At 41.0% G+C, this 17,451-nt stretch overlaps 2 protein-coding genes across 2 annotated transcripts in view; one reads left to right on the top strand and one right to left on the bottom strand.

Moving 5' to 3' along the window:
• Window positions 1-1,152: 1,152 nt before the first annotated feature.
• On the bottom strand, window positions 1,153-5,927 carry LOC138966596 (small ribosomal subunit protein uS10-like). The gene is made up of 4 exons (XM_070338880.1): window positions 5,792-5,927; window positions 4,530-4,635; window positions 2,429-2,628; window positions 1,153-1,293 (listed from the first exon to the last, which is right to left on the bottom strand). Exons 1-4 carry the CDS (start codon window positions 5,792-5,794, stop codon window positions 1,237-1,239), a joined length of 366 nt encoding a protein of 121 aa, XP_070194981.1. The 5' UTR covers window positions 5,795-5,927; the 3' UTR covers window positions 1,153-1,236.
• A 4,666-nt stretch (window positions 5,928-10,593) lies between these two features.
• LOC138966590 (transmembrane 9 superfamily member 4-like) overlaps window positions 10,594-17,451 on the top strand; it is a 34,370-nt gene continuing 27,512 nt past the window's right edge. Inside the window, exons 1-3 of the mRNA XM_070338875.1 lie at window positions 10,594-10,626; window positions 16,062-16,175; window positions 16,802-16,904. Of these exons, the coding sequence (XP_070194976.1) occupies window positions 10,615-10,626; window positions 16,062-16,175; window positions 16,802-16,904 (229 nt within the window). The 5' untranslated portion in view covers window positions 10,594-10,614. The remainder of the gene's footprint in view (window positions 10,627-16,061; window positions 16,176-16,801; window positions 16,905-17,451) is intronic.

The raw sequence follows: 17,451 nt of genomic DNA, 5'->3' as shown, positions 1-17,451 counted from the left end.
GCTGTTTCAAGAGTAACGGTTTCTTTTCTTTAAATGACTATTGAGGATATTTTGCAAACTAAATTTCAACATGTTGTACCGTTTCCATACACAACTTTAGCTGCCACTGGAAAGTGGGTTTCTCGTGAAGCTTATGGGTATAAAATGATAGGACAGAAAAACTATTTGACAGAATTTTATGCTTCTAAAAACTGAGATTTCATTTGGTCACTTCCGTAATACAAGATCTCCAACGTCATGGCTGCTGTGATTAGACTTGTCAATGTGCAAGTACACAAAACTCATTTGTTCTCTCTGGTATTGAAGCTGTGAGACATAATTGCTCTTCGAACTTTTTGTTGTGACGGAGTTTCCTTCCACACTCGATTAATTGATGTCTAACTTCACCTGACGAATCAATGAATATCATGTGGCAGAAAACTCAGTCGCACCACCTAGTCCAAACAACAGGTATTGTCGTAACAACAAAATCTGGTCATTTGTCATAGCATACATTTCACCGTGTTCGTATTCAACGCCCCAGCGTATATTAGATCCTGTCTTTGTACAGAGCGACTGTATTATTGTTGTAACAGTGTTACTGTTATGTCCACTCATGTGATCAAATAATTAAAGCCAGAAACTACTATGCTTGTTGTGTTATTTCATCTTCATATGTAAGAGATGAGGTGTTTTGTTGTGTCCAAGTGGGAGATACTTTTTCTGTCTCACATCTTATGATTCGAATGTACCATATTTTCGGGACTATAACACGCTTCGTTATGCTCAAATTTAACTGGCGCAATGTTCAAAGTTAATTCTCAAAATGTTAGGAAAGGCAAATTACTTTTGATGCGAATGAATAATTGCCAAGTTGAGTGAAATGGTTGAAGTTTAAAAGTAAGTCGATTCAAAGCAAAGGAAATATCCAAAAGTTTGAAATAGAAAGGCACACAATAACAGAATGTAGGATAAACAGAATACATGGCTTGCCGTCTCATACAGTGCGACGATACCTGCGATGCAAGGCCGCTTCAAGTCTTGACTATAAATGTTTCAAATAGACGAATCAAGACAAGGGTGGTGTATGTGTAGGTGTGCACATTATGCAAAAAGTGTACACAGAAAAATCAACCATTCAATCTTTCTTTCAGGCATACAACAGACAATGCATTCAATTTTTTTCTTCGCTTTATTGGCATTCATTCGTTTCTCCGAATTGGAGCAAATGCACGCCAGAAAGTTTTTATGTCCGTTTTATGCGTCAGCGATGGTCACCTCGACCTCCACACCGGGCTCAATGCTGATTGAGGTCTGTGCAACTGTTAAGGAAATAATGCATCCCATACATAACACTTGGATCATCAGGAGGGCCACACACACAAAATTGTTAGTTTTGGATGACAAGGCCACACACACACACACAAAATATTGAGGTCAGTGGGTAAAATAATGTTATATATTGAAGTTGTTTTTATTTACACGGAGTGTGTGGCTTTTTACAGGCAAATAATCAGGCAAGTTATGTCCCCTGGATGTCTGAAAAGAGTAACTTTCCTAGTAATGTCTGCAAACTGAAGCTCTGTAAAAAACAAGAGGCGAAGCCTTCAAGGCTCCCGTAAGAAATCGACAAACAGTAACACAAACTCAATCACTCCGTCACACATACACACACACAGTAAGCATAGACACGGTGCAAGAGTGGGAGACGCTAGATCTAGATCTGTCTGTAGCCTACTTACGGGGACACGACTGCCACTGAGATCGACACTGCCCTTTCGACAGCGCTTCCTCGCGCAGACACTGAAAACACTCTGTGCAGATCAACCTGTAGGAAATCTCCTTTGGTATCTTCTTTATCTATTTTTTCTGGAGCCGCTACGAAACCGAACAATGTGAAATCGTCTTCCCCGAATCGGTGAATGCAGCTCGGTTAGAACTGAGAAGTGTATCTATGCCACAATCCTTCACGCGATCTGACCTAACCTTGACCCCTGACCTGGTCTACATACCACACACAACACAAACCAGTCACCTGTTTTTACCTTACCCACCCCCCTCCCCCCCCAAAAAAAAACCCACCATCACCCGTTTTCTTTGGATACACACTTTATCTACATACGTGCGGACAAAATGTTGATCATTGCTTCAATACTTTGAAGCTGTTGCTTGGATAATAACCCGGTAAAATTAGTATTTCGGTGTTCAGTCAAATGTTAAAGTTTCTATCACACACGCACGCACGCACAGACAGACAAAAGTTAGCATCGCATAGGCTACACTTACGTGAGCCAATAAGAAGCAAAAATATTGTTGATGGGAGAAAAAGAAATATCCTTGGGCTGGGAGGGAAAAAAAGGGGTCGCTTGGGGAATCTAAAACAGACATGTAGCTTTCATCCAAAAGCACACACCAGCATTCCCATAGAAAACCAGAAAAGAAAGGATACGATCTGCTTGACTATCTCGGAGGGGCTGTGGAGGTCGATGATGCGCTTGTGGATGCGCATCTGGAACCTGTCCCAGGTCTTGGAGCCCTCACCGCAAGGGGTCTTGCGGGTGGTGATGCGCAGGATCTTGGTGGGCATGCGCACTGGTCCCTTCACCTTCAGCTGTTTGTCCTTCGCTCCCTTGATCAGGTCAGCGCACACTGTTGACAGAGATTTCAGTAAGAAACAAGGTAACAGCAAACATACACGACTTACTGTCAAGAGGTAATTTCTAGTTGTCCCCTTGAAAGCACAAATTTCAACCAACACCAGTCCTGACAGCGCTTTGTCGGACCAGTGCAACACCTTGTTAATTGCTAAGCAAAGCCATCTGGTTATGCCAACAGCCAAGAGAAAACATGTATACATCACATGAATTAAAACTAAATGGATATAACAGGTCAACAAAAAATGTGTTTGTTTCCAATAACAAGACCAACAAAATTAGGGTCGGTTGGTCAGTTATTCTCTTTATTTTTACTTTTACTTTTAGTTTTTTTATCCACACAGGTGCATGCAGCTTTTTATTAGCCGGAAATCGTGCAAACTGTGTCCCCTGGATGTCAGAGAAGAGCAACCTTCTTTGCAAAGTCTGCAAAATTGAAATTTGTCCTTTTTAATTACCTAATTTTTGAAGGGTCAAGAAAAAATTCTAGGGTCAGGGGGAAGAAATAGGGTCAGTTGGAGAAACGGAAACGAGAAAATTTTTGGGGGGCTTATACAAAACATATCCACAAACATCAGGATGTATCGTTGCAATCAGTACCAAAGTCTGCAATTCACCCCCAAATCTGGCTTTCAAAAATCTGAAAGTTGATCATGTTTTAATTCTGGGAACTAGGTAGCTCTGACTGTTTAATACTGCTCTGATTTTGATAACCTGAATGGTTTAAAAATCGGTAGAAACATCAGGGGTGTGCAAATTTAAAAATAAACAACTCACCCACGGGTTAGTAGAATCGCATTTCCAGCTCACCCGGGAAAAAAATAGGTAACCCACTCCAACTTTTCTTATTTTGTCTTAGTTTCACACACAGAAACATTGGATTATAAGTCACTGAAAGGTAGCATCTGCCGACGACCAGTCTGTCCGAACTAAGAACAAAGAAGTAAGTCAATAACAATGAAACTTCAAACATGTGATGGGTTTCTCGGGGATTTTCACATTATCCTTCTCACGTTGATGCTTAATCAGGCATCGCCGATGAGCAATGCTGCCATCATGAGAGTTGAGAGTTCCTTTGTGATAAGTTGTACAACCCGTAACAAACTCGGACTTGGAATTCGCGAAACTTGGAAAGTTTTTGCAACACTTGCACGTCATGATTCCTGTGCTCTCATCAAACTGTAGCCATGGGAACTCATCACACCAACTAGAAAGAAACGTCCTCTTACGTTTGTGACTATCGTACTCTTTGTCCGTCGCTTGTTTAGTCTTTATCTCAACACTTTTGCTTTCCGCTTTTGAAGTAGAAAACCCGAACCTAAACAACGCCATGGTTGTTTTTCAGTGGCCCGAAACAAATTAGGGGGCGCTTTCTCATTGGTCAAAATGTAAAACTAAACTAAGGGATGTAACTCACATCGTTGAAGCAGACGACATTTTCGAACACGATCAACACTTCAGAAAAAGCGCCTTAGAAACAGTACTTACTGTTTGGGCTTCGGTTTGGGCTTTGTTTTCATTATGAAAAACAAGGGGAAATGTATTTTGGCCATTCATTTTAGTAAGGAGTTGGCATTTGAAGCTCTATCTTGAGTTTTGTTTGTGAAATTTTTAGCTAACCCACGGGAATGCTACTCAAAGACCTCAGCTAACCCGGCCAATTTTTAACTCCCCCCGGGTCACGGGTTAGTGGATTTGCACACCACTGAAACATCAGGAAATCATCTTCTAAATCAGGAGTGCCAGATGGACACTTTCACCATTTCATATGAGCCTTTCCTGCGTGAACCCCCATAAAATGTATGGAATCTCAGAAAACACAACAAACAGCATTTGCCATCAGCAAGAGCTAACACCAAATTACATACATGTATGAGTGTTGCGAAAATGCTGTACCTTTTTCCAAGCTTTTCACATTGCGGCTTGTCAAAGTGATGCGGATACGATGGATGGGTGCCTCGTCAGCCGGGGCTTTCTGGTCGCCTTTAGTAGGGTATGCGGACTGGAAAGATTGATAAAAAATCTATAAAAATTGTGACACATAAACTCCACACCGAGTCACTGGCCATCGTTCTCACCAGAGACTTCAAACATTTTCTATGCTAAATTCATGATCTGTATCATAAGACTAGAGTATTTCTGTCTGTCCACTAAATACTAATAGAACAATTGGTTCGAAACACCTGTGATTGTGATGTTTCGTTATAAATTAAAGTTACATTCAATTACTTAATACCATTCTTGTTTCTTGATTCTGAATTTTGGAATGTAAGCACAAGCAGTCTGGTTTTTTTTTAAATTCAAAACTCCCCTCCTGAGCACAGCTGATTGAATTTTGTACTCGTATTCCACTGATGGGAGCAAATTAGTGATGATAAATGGTTGTTTAGACTTTAAGTTTGCTTCATTGCAAAACCCTCATTTCACCCGATTCAACTTCAAGGGGTGTATATAAGGGGCCTACTGACCGAAACACTACATATGACTGAATACATCATGCGCGAGTGTATCAGATGGTGTGTGTGTGTGCGTGTTTGTACGTGCGTGTGCATGCGTTTTTGTACATGCGAGCGTTCGCATGAGTGTGTGTGCGTGATTGCAACTTATCATTGCCAATAATCGCAAATACTGAAATACTAATAGTAACACACACCCCACACACATCCACATATCGACGTCATTTTGGAATTTTGGCCTATTTCAGAGAATATTTCTCATGGAGAATGAATTACTAAATTTAAAGCACACAAATATCAAAATCCGGCGCCAAAAATCGAGTTAAAGAAGAATTCCACGACGTCATCGATTAGTTTTTCAACCAGTAGCCTAGGGTTTCGGCCAGTATAACTCCTCGGTAACTTTTCGAATGAATTGAATGTTTGGGTGGAAGTCATAGCGTCTGTCCTCGAATTTGCTTCTCTTGCAAGAGAATGACAGGCTTTTCTCCCTCTAGTTAACTGTACATCTTGAATTTGGCGGGGAGGTACTCAGTCAGGAGTTGTACCGGCTTCAAAAGCGAATGCGTCGCTTGAACAACACGTGGGGAACAGAAGAAATAACGCACCAAGAAATAATAAAAATTTCCACAATCTGCCACAAATAATATACCAAAAGTACTCCATGTGAAAGAAAGAGGGTAGAAGGAAAAACATACAAACCATTTTGTTAGGTTTCTGGCCAACGTAATCAAAATTTCAATCGAACTTTGAACAGAGGTGAGCCAGATTCTTCTGTTACACACACGTGCGGAAGTAAGAGAGAACGATATTTATCTCGCATGCGCAACCGGAACTAAGTTTAATTCATTGAGATTAATTGTTCTCCGTCAGCACGTACTCCACTGGTTTTGTGACTGCAGACTAACTAAATGAGTTTTACGTTCTGATTAATGGAACAACACCTGAATCACCCCCCCCCCCTGGATCTGGATGTTTACATTGCAGGGCCGATAAGGCATATGCGGGGTCCGCCTAAACTACGCGCCAGCACGCGCTAGCACGCGCCAGCACGCGCCAGCTTGAACCATAGCACTTATATACTTTATTTTTATATTTCTAGTTAGTTCATCGTCCATTCTCACATAATACAAAATTTCAAACTTCAATGATAAAAAATACGGAAGTTATGACGAGTTTAAGGAGAGCTAATGCACTACTCTCAAATCCGACGATTGTCGGACATGGAGCCACGGCCTTTGGATAGCTCTCCTATAACGCGTCTTAGCTATCGTAAATTTTATCACTGAAGTTTGAAATTTTGTATAATGTAAGAACTGACGATGAACTAACTAGAAATATAAAAATCAAGTATATAAGTGCTAAGACGCGTTATAGGAGAGCTATCCTAAGGCCGTGGCTCCATGTCCGACAATGTCGGATACGGAGTCATTCGTTCCAACAGTCAGTCGGATGCGGAGCCAGTCATTCCTCTGTGTGCCACGGTGTGTGTGTGTGTGTGTGTGTGTGAACGCTACCCGTTTGGCTGCTTATTCTGATTCGCAGCTGACCCCCCTGGGGCCGTTCCCCTATCCACCACCTGGGGACCCGCTCGGTTGGGGATGGAAGCCCCGACTACACCCATGGACACGAGGTGCAAATGAGCATATCGCCATGTTCCGAGTTAAGCATATCAAAGTTAAAATTAAATGACATTCTGCACTTTGCAGCACAGAACAATGGACATGTTCATTACTTCACAGGGCAAAGAAACAACATACTTTTCAGCATGTATTTATTTGGACAAACTTGAAGTCTTGCGTCCTCACAGGATGAACAAGCCTTTTTAAGCCGAATGTTGTTGATATGCTACCGTTCTAGTAAAATTAATTAAAAAAATGATTAAAAAATAAATTAAAATAAGTTGTATAGCATGACAAAACAATAAAAAAAACAGGAACAGTTGTTTGCTTGTTAGCTAGCTTTACTTCCCTTTATCTTGGTGTAGATGTAAAGAAGAGTGACTAGGATACGATTTCGATGAGTTGCAGGTTAGAAATCCTCTTTGTGAGGACGGCACTTACATACAGTGCATCGTTCGATGAAGGGTTAAGAACGAGACGTACAAAGAAACCCAGGAAGATAACACCGAAGACATACACACAGTCGGCACAGTAACTAGACCAGAAGAGAGAGAGGAGATGTGTTTGTGTTTGTGTGTGTGTGTGGGGGGTGGGGGGGGTGGGGGTGGGGTGTGGTTGGTGTTATTTGTGAGAGATGGTGAAAGATAAAAAGGACACAGGTACAGAGACAAGAGGGAGAAAACAAAGATTTTTTTTTGGGGGGGGGGGGAGGAGGAGGGGGGGGGGGGTGAGCGCACTTAATGTGCATTAGTAATGAGAATAATAGTGATAATGATAATAATATTAATAATAATAATAATAATAATAATAACAATAATAATAATGATAAAATAATAATAATAATTATGCTCAAAAACTTCAAACCCTTTCCGACGAAAAAAAAACCAACAACGCCCTTCTTTGACATAATGGCAAATACATGACTGACGTATCTTTCCATTGTTGCTGCTCAAATACTTCACTGAAAATAGTTGCCGACAGATCGCCACCGGCTTCGTGTTGTATAACTAATGCTGGTCCTAAGTTCTTTGAAGTTGAGACTATCCTAGCAGTTCTGCTATCATCCAACACAACCATCACCATTTTGATTTATGGAGCTGAAATTGTGTATAATTAAAGAATAAAGTAACATAAATGATACAGGTCAAGGCAGTGCCTGCTTCAAAGTGGTTGTGCAGTTGGTATGCATTAATGTCTGTATTCAGTCAATGTCGAAGTTTTGTCATAACTTCCGTAATTTTCATCATTGAAAATTGACATTTTGTATTATGTGAGAATGGACGATGATCTAACAAAAAATATAAAAAATAAAGTATGTAAGTGCTATGGATCACACACACACACAGAGGAATGAGTGGCTCTGCATCCGACTGACTGTGTTCGAACGAATGACTCCGTATCCGACATTGTTTTTAATCACTGAAGTGTGAAATTTTGTATAATGTAAGAATTGACGATGGAATGACTAGAAACATACAGATAAATCATATAACAGCTATGAATCTCAGTAGCGTCCACTTAAAATTGGTAGTGCGCAGTTTTAGTCACTGCCGGATTTTGTCGGATTTGAGAGTAGCGCATTAGCTCGACTAAAACACGTCATAACTACTGAAATGTTCAACACTCAAGCTTGAAATTTTGTATTATGTAAGCATGGACAATGAACTATATAGACTATAAAAATAAATTATGTAAGTGTTATGGATCACTGGGTAGCGACGGTCTACTTCAAACTAGGCGCCAGCACGCGCCTGAGCTTGAACAATAGCACTTATATACTTTATTTTTATATTTCTAGTTAGTTCATCGTCCATTCTCACATAATACAAAATTTCAAACTTCAATGATGAAAAATACGGAAGTTATGACGAGTTTAAGGAGAGCTAATGCACTACTCTCAAATCCGACGATTTCCGCCATTGACTAAACAGCCTGCAAGCTACCACTTTGAAGTAGACGCTACCCGGTGATCCATAACACTTACATAATTTATTTTTATCGTCTATATAGTTAATTGTCCATTCTTACATAATACAAAATTTCAAGCTTGAGTGTTGAACATTTCAGTAGTTATGACGGGTTTTAGGCGAGCTAATGCGCTACTCTCAAATCCGACAAAATCCGAACTAAAACTGCGCGCTACCAAATTTAAGTGGACGCTACTGAGATTCATAGCTGTTATATAATTTATCTATATGTTTCTAGTCATTCCATCGTCAGTTCTTACATTATACAAAATTTCAAACTTCAGTGATAAAATTTACGATAGCTAAGACGCGTTATTGGAGAGCTATCCTAGCTAAGGCCGTGGCTCCATGTCCGACAATCGTCGGATTTGAGAGTAGTGCATTAGCTCTCCTTAAACTCGTCATAACTTCCGTATTTTTTATCATTGAAGTTTGAAATTTTGTATTATGTGAGAATGGACGATGAACTAACTAGAAATATAAAAATAAAGTATATAAGTGCTATGGTTCAAGCTGGCGCGTGCTAGCGCGTGCTGGCGCGTAGTTTAGTCGGACCGCATATGCGCAACGGGATATAAGTTTATTTACATGGGGTGTAGAAGGTAAACAAGGTCACAACCATTTTTACTAAGGAAGGGAGACGACTATGACAATCTCCCTTTGTACAAATCACATTATTCTGTATTTTCATTTTCATCTTCTGACTAACGGATGAATTAAGACACATATGCGATCAGTTACTGCACATGGAGACAATGCAAGTGTTTCCCTTGATCAAATAACCAACTCAATTAATAATGCTTAATTTCGGGGGTTAATCCATCAATCAAGTTCCCAAGAATTATTCTTTGCTTTGATAAGTGACTTGTATAAAAAAAAAAATATGTCAATAACGCCCTGGATTTTGAGCTATGAATTTACAATGCTTAAGTTCAACATTACCTTTTTAAAAAGCCCAAAATCACCACACACCAAATTCTGGTTGAAAAAAGAGGCTTAGATTGGAGGATAATATTGAGCAATTAAGAACACTGCGGCAAACCTCTCTTAAAAAGGGTCTGTAAAAAAGGGGGCAGGCGTTAAAATGGTGGAAGGGGGCGCCAAAATCAGAGTCACAGTATCAGAACAATGGACACTTCACACTTTTATATTCATAACATTTTTGTGTGTGTACTTTCTTACTCTGTTGAGGGCATATATATATATATATATCTATATATAGATATCTATGCGTGTAAAGTATAACAGAAGCACTTACCGTGTTGCTCATGGCTGTTTTTATCTCTTTACGCGACAATCATCTGAACAACTAGACTAACATCCCGAGGTAGTATTGCTTTGCTCTCAGATTTTTAACTCATGTTCTTTCTCCTGCTGGGTAGCCAAGTAAAGCGAGCCTTTGATCAGGGCGAAATTGAAGCACATCAGTCTATATCATATTGAAGTGAAACTGAACTCAGCAGTTTACTCTACGGCACGGAATTGAGTTCCATCAGGGGCCTGGCGCATTCCCTGTTCCCAGGGAAAAAAAACTCCAGGATGTGCTCCAACAAGGAATACACCCAATTTGGGTTGGATTAGACCCTTTCTGCGTGAATATCTGGTACATTTACTTGTCGGTTCCTGTTGCTGGCTATATATGTTAGTACCACTATACCACTACAACACTCAGAAACGGGCATGGACTAATCTACTTGTCCAAAAGGGGTGATTCTTTTCACAAGTCCAATATTTTAGACAAACAAGAATTACTGAAAGGATTTTCACCATCTGAAAATAAAACGCATAATACAAAAAATGATTTAAATGCATAGTAATGCACAATCCTGTGGTGGTTTTGTTTTGGTTTGTGTTGAAATGAAACTTACCACCCCATCGAAAGTTTTTGTGTGCTGACTGGGGGCGTGACGTCAGAGCAGTCCACGTTTGTGACAACATGGCGGCCAAGGTACTGTGTTTTCACAATGTAGCAACCCATTCATAACAAATTGAATCGTGTACCTCTTTGCATTTGTCATTAACTCCACCGAAATCAATGGATTGGAAGTGTTCTTCTCAGACATTGGAAAACTTGTGTTTCAAATGGCATGGGTTTAGTTAACTGCCTTAGTTAAATAGTGCTTCTGTCGGTTTGTGTTTTTGGTCACCGGAAGACAACTGCAACGGCAGACGAGACACAATTTTTGTGTAGCTTTTTCGTGTGTTCTGTGCATGTGTATTATTCGTAATTATGGACAGAACGTGTGTTTTTTTAAGTGATTGAATGTGTGCTTACACGAAAGCATAGAGCGGTATAAGCTAATCACGATTGTCATGTTTCTTTAACCCCCAACCGTTGGATCTGTTAGCCAGCCTACAGACTACAGTACAGCTGCACGAAGCCCACTTTTTAACTAGTGTATAATTGACTATGAATTTGAACTGGTTCGATGTTTTAGGCAATTGGCCTGTTCGTCGTTCTTGTGTTTTAGATAATGACTCAATTTGGTGTCTTGCACGATTGGGTTGTTCGTAACAGTAACACAAAAGAGAATTTTGTCATTGATTTAGCCTATACAAGAGTTGTCCAGCCTGCCTTTGCTTTGAAACTGTTCAGATGTGGGGCTGTGGTGTACTGTTCCAAATAGAGGTCACTCGCTAAGACACTTCTTACTTTCAGTCTGCAGTACAGTACGATCTGTAGATTCAGATCTTCTTCTTCTTCCCGTGGGGGACCGGATCCAATTTCTTGGATGTTGAAGGTCCCGCGGTGATGTCCATACACTGTTGGCCCCCATTGCGGTCTGTGCCAGTCGTGTAAGGAAGTTAAAAAGCCAAAGCTGGGGGAGGGGGGGGGGGGGTATGGGGGATGCAGGAGGGCAGTGGAGAGGAGCTTGGCTAGGTTTTGGGGTTATTAACACTTTGTACAATCCATCAACGGCTATGGGAGGGAGGTGGATGGCTGCAGGGCTCTGCTGCCACCGAGTCGTGACATGAACGACTCAAGGGAGGGGGCGGATGTGGTGGAGATCGGGAGCTTGTTCCACTCTGATGTTGTCCGCGGAAAAAAGGAGTGGGACAGTGAAGGGTGGTAGTCCTGTTCTTGATGGATCCTATTCCCTCTCGTTCTCGTGTCTGATGGTTTGAGAAACGCGGTCTTGTCAATGCCGACCATGTCTTTTTTAATTTTAAACATCATAGCTAGCCGACTGTTATGTCTTCGTTCTTCGAGGCTCTTCCATCCTAAGTTTGTCAGCATGTTAGTGACGGTGCCAGGCTCTTTTTCCCTGTAGTTATTGTGGACATATCTGGCCGCTCTTTTTTGGACTGACTCGAGCAGGTTGTTGTGCTGTTGTTCGTGCGGATTCCAGACAGTCGAGGCATACTCAAGGGTGGGGCGGACCATTGTGATGTAGGTTGCCGCTTTCACTTTTGGGGTGCACTCCTTGAAGTTCCTTCGGAGGAAGCCGACTGTCCTGTTTCCCTTCGCTGCAGCTGTTTCTACGTGCCTGCCCCAGGAAAGGTTACTTGTAATAGTAACACCTAGATATTTACTCTCTGTCGTTGTTTCAAGAGTCTGTCCATGGAGGTGGTAGTTGGATGGAAGAAGTATCTTATTCTTGTTTGGCATGATGTTCATTACCACACATTTGCTTGGGTTGAACTCCATTTGCCATTCTTGCTCCCATTTCTCTAGCGCTTCCAGGTCTTGTTGGAGCAGCATCTGGTCTTGTTGATTTGAGATGTTTCTAAACAGGAGGCTGTCGTCAGCAAACAGTTTTACTTTGGAATTTTTGACGACGTCTGGCATGTCGTTAATATATAGCAGGAATAGGAGGGGTCCTAGCACTGTGCCTTGGGGCACGCCTGATGTTACTGGTGCTGGTGTTGATTGGACGCCCTCGATTGCCACCCTTTGTGTTCTGTCGGACAGGAAAGATTGAATCCAGTTTAGACTGTTTCCTCTAAAGTTTTTGTTTGCAGCAAACAAGAAGGTTGCATTGCTTGTTTGTAGACCCTGTTTATGTACTTGAACAAATAAATTATATCTCCCTGAAGTCCCTGGTCTTGAAGACGTGGCAGTTGTGGTATGGCTAGTTGTCTAACGTAGGTTTTTTTTCGCAAAGTGACGAGGCATGGTATTTTCACCATCTGTCCGAATAACATGTAAAATGTAAAAAGTTTGTTTTAATTGATGCTAATGCAGACACATTCGCAAACACGAATGCATTGATTTTTCTCTGATGTTAATTGTGATCGTTCTAGTATCCAAGCTGTATCCAAAAACTAAAAGGCATGGGATTTACAGGGACTATGATATCACACGCCTAATTGCCTGGGACGGGTAAAAATTACGCCTGGCTAGTAAAAACCATTCGACAGCTTGCCTGAGTGGTCAGTGAGGCTAGGAGTAAGAAATCTAGTCAAATGCAACGCAATTTTCGGTTGTACTATCAAGTTTCAATCAAAGCCATCTATTACTATTGAACTGCAGGTGCAGGAACTTCTGTCGTCTGTAAAAACGCAACTATGATCCAGTGTAATGAGAACGAGGTTCCTATTTCAAACAAAATTTTGACATTTCAATCATGCTGCGGCCCGGTTGTTTCTACTTCCATGCTAATTTCACTTTGCACCAAAGAATAACTTGAAAAGACAGCTCTTTGCAGCACCTTTCCTCCACCATCAAAAAATTCAGCAAAAGACAATGTTCAGAAATAACTAGAACAAGAAGAATTGCTCAACCTTGAACCATGGGGGCAAACAAACCCGTGTGATGTAAGCCAATCACAAATGGACGGTGTGTCTCCACATATGTTGCATGGGTTTGTTTGCCTCAGTTTTTCCAAGGAAAATTGCCTCTTCCACATCCCATGAAAACCTGACAGTTATTTCCAGAATCGGTCTATTTTGTCAAACTCAAAAATATGGCAAGGTTTTTGGCAATGTGAAAGTTATTTTGTGGGGGCTGTGCCGATCAAACAACATCCTTGGTGAATCGTACAAGGCTCCAAGGAGCTACACACAAAGGTGCATTGAATCATGTGTGACCAGGGTTTAGCCTGGTAGAAAAAGACAATGGGACATTTATCCCCCGCAACGAAATTCTGATGGGACATTACATAGGCAAAACGCACAAAGCAGGCTAGGCGGTTCGAAAATGCTTTTGTTGAAAGATGCAAAATAGTGCTATTTGGTGCCATATGATGATATGAGAATTTGCTAGTGTATCTGGTTAGTGTATGGTGTATGGTGTCCCACAAGGATCTGTGTTAGGCCCAGTGTTATTCACTATGTACATGCAGCCGTTAAGCAAAGTCATAAAGCACCACAATGTCCTGTACCACATGTTCGCAGACGACACTCAACTACAAAAATCCGCACACACCAAACAGTTTACAGAGTTAGTGCAGTCAATAGAATCATGCAGCGATTCCATCAAACAGTGGATGACAGTCAACAAGCTCAAGATGAATGATGATAAGACAGAGATCATGCCAGTTGGCAAACAATCAAAGTTAAAGCTTCTTTCAGAAACATCCAGTCTTACCCTTTCTGATACCACAGTCACATTCAGCACCAAAGTAAAAAACCTGGGTGTCCACCTTGACAGTAACCTGTCAATGGACGCCCACATCAACTCACTCTGCAGAACCGCCTTTCTTGAAATGCGGAGGATTAGCCAAATCAGACACCTTCTTTCCCTCGACGCAACCAAGACACTGGTTTCGGCTTTTATTTTGTCGAGACTGGATTACTGCAACTCGCTCCTAGCCGGCCTCCCAGACGCCAAGCTAGACCGCCTACAGCGCATCATGAACAATGCAGCACGTCTTGTGCTGCGCAAGCGCAAGCGCGACCATGTCACCCCTCTCCTCATGACCCTTCACTGGCTACCAATCAAAGCACGCATTACATATAAAATAGCTACCCTGTGTTACCGTAGCCTTCAAGACTCTGCCCCTTCTTACCTGTCTTCGCTCTTAAAGCCACACGTCCCCACACGCAACCTCAGATCCGCTGACGCAGGGCACCTTGTTGTCCCACGCGTCAAACTGAACGCTTTCGGCAAGCGCGCCTTTACCTACACAGCTCCCTCTATTTGGAACTCTCTGCCCATGTCTGTCCGCCTTTCTACCTCTCTCCCTTCCTTCAAGTCCTCTCTAAAAACACACCTCTTCCGGGAATACTTCAACCCCTAGCCTGTGCGAGTGATTCGATGTTGTCCGTGTGTGTGTTTGTGTGTGTGTGCGAGTGAGCGACACGAGTATATGCGAGTAATTGGTTGTGTGCACTGTTCAGTATTTGCCACATTAAGGAGAGGGGTCGCTTGCCATCGTAGCGCGCTGTGGGCCGGCTGGGGGCGGGTTGCTTGCGAGGGCTGTATTTTGTACATTGATTATTTGATACATGTATAATTATTAAATGCGTCTCCAGGAATATGTTTAGTTTAAATCTTGTGTCGATACTATTTAATTCTGCCTCGCTATTAGCCATTGAGTAAAACTGTTTTATCACCATTGCTTTATTGTTGTTAATTCGTCTCCAGAAATATGTTTTGTTTTAATCTTGTGTCGATACTATTTAACTCTGCCTCGTTATTAGCCATTGAGTATAACTGTTTTATCACCATTGTTTTATTGTTGTTCTTTGGCCATTTACGTTGAATGACTTGTTATACATTGACATTGATAGTTTTATTCTTCTTCTTCTTCGTCGTTCGCTAGATAGTTTTATTATAAGAACCTTTTTTTTTTTTAATTCCTATTAACTCGATGTTCTTTAACTATGTTTGTAAATTGTTAGAGGATCTTTTAGTAGAAGTGTTTAACTGTCGAAGCTGCTTTTACCTAAGAGACCGACTGTATATTGTGCTGTTGTACTTGTCAGACTTGATTGTACCAAGTCCTTCACATGTTGTAATGCGCTTAGAGCCAAATATTTTTGTTTTTTGTAAGGGATAGGCGCAATATAAATACACTTTATTATTATTATTATTAGTGTGTGTGTGGGTGTTTATCTGTGTTTCGATCGATATCGCTTCTGTTGATAGTTTCTACAGAGGTAATCGCGCAAGCACAGATAGTTCGCAAGATTGGTTGAATACTAATGAATTACATTTTAAAAGCCAATCACAGAGCATTTCACAAACTCGCAAGTTGCTCGGCTTGGCGCGCGTGTTTGCTTATGTCATTCCGAACATTGTACTCCCGTGAAAAATGTGCATGTGGTGGCGCAGTGGCACGTAATCTCAGTGCGCCCTTTGACGCACTGAAGGGAATTCCAATGGGACATTTTGAGATGTTATGCATGCGCCAATGGCGCAAGGCGCACTAGTAAATAAAACCCTGTGTGACTATGCATTGTACTTGTCTCCAGTATTTATCTCTCTTGTTTGTGCAGATGATGTTTTTCGCGGCTGGATTAGGGGTGGTGCTATTGAACAGTGCCTTAGCCTTCTATGTGCCTGGGGTGGCACCTGTTGAGTTCCATAAGGGTGATACAGTGGAAGTCAAGGTAAGCTTGAATGAAATAATGTAAGAAAAAATTATTTTAGACCCACTGAAATATATGATGAGAGGACACACTTGGGTCCTTTGATTTGTAAAAGTGTCCCGGAATCACAGTTTGCACTTGCTGCCGGGTGTCCTTTCATGATAAAGATATGGTGTTCAAGTTAGTTCAGTGGGTAAGTCATGGTGCCTTCTTTTCTGTGGGCATACATGTAGCAGATTACCCTCTCCCTGGAGAGCCTGACATTGTAGTTGTTAATGTTTGAAGGACATATCTGAAGATATATATATGCACCATGTTTTAGTATGTTAAACTTAGTACTATGTATGGAACATGTTTTCCAGTTTCATTTTCATTGAACAATCAGTTTTCATCATACTTTTTTCTCTGCAGAGCAGGGTAGTTAGTTAATGATTGGTAACATTAGATTCACAACTGAGTTTGTTACGTGCAATTACCTTGTGAGTAAATGAGTTTGGGAGGTGTGAACATATGATTTTTGTTTGAGGTACTTCTACTTAGCTTTAACAACTTTTTTGTTTGTTCTTAATCTTATAACATATAAGTTAGCTATATTTTTTTCATCTGCTCATTTACTGCATTTTTCGCGTTTGTTTTTTGTTTTGCAGGCTGTCAAGCTGACAAGTACAAAAACACAGCTTCCTTATGAATATTACTCCCTGCCCTTCTGCCAGCCAGACGAAGGCATCATCTACAAAACAGAAAACCTAGGTATTGCGTTGAAACAATCAATTTCAATTGAGTGGGGAGCAACTCGGTAGCAGATGTCATACACTGATACACACCCTGACATAGCCTCTGGCTTTATTTAACCCAGGCTGATAAAGTAGAACAATCAATAGCTGATAATCAGATTGTACGTTTTCAGGATGGTTGCGGAAACAAGAGCACAACTTAGAGTTTCAACAAAGAATGAAGATTGGGTTAAAGAAAACAGATGTATCTTTGGCATTCGTGTATACTCAATTGATTTATTGCAAGATAGGGTGTGCTTATAAGATCAAGTGACACAGATAAAAGGGACGACAAAGAGGTTATTCTACATACTGTATGCATCACAATGAAGTGATCGTACACAATACATGTATTATCTTTGCTCCTTATCATTGTGTTTTATGATCTTTGGCTCTTGTTTGCAAGAACAATACCCATAATTTATGTTTGTAGGCAAGGATATTAATTATTTTAATGTAATAATACTCACTGATTTGGTGGCAGCTGCTCGTGGTTTAATCAGCATGGATTATTTGAAACATGA

Source organism: Littorina saxatilis, linkage group LG5, assembly GCF_037325665.1.
Source record: "Littorina saxatilis isolate snail1 linkage group LG5, US_GU_Lsax_2.0, whole genome shotgun sequence".
In the NCBI taxonomy this organism is placed as follows: Eukaryota; Metazoa; Mollusca; class Gastropoda; order Littorinimorpha; family Littorinidae; genus Littorina; species Littorina saxatilis.
Note: the sequence above shows the minus strand (reverse complement) of the source record. Positions and strands in the feature narration are given on the sequence as shown.

Excerpts from the sequence above, each read along its gene's own strand:
- LOC138966596 (XM_070338880.1), bottom strand. Across the intron at positions 2,629-4,529 it reads TGTGAAAAGCTTGGAAAAAG|TGTGCGCTGACCTGATCAAG; the intron begins GTACAGCATTTT and ends CTCTGTCAACAG. Across the intron at positions 1,294-2,428 it reads CCGAGATAGTCAAGCAGATC|ACCTCAATCAGCATTGAGCC; the intron begins GTATCCTTTCTT and ends ACAGTTGCACAG.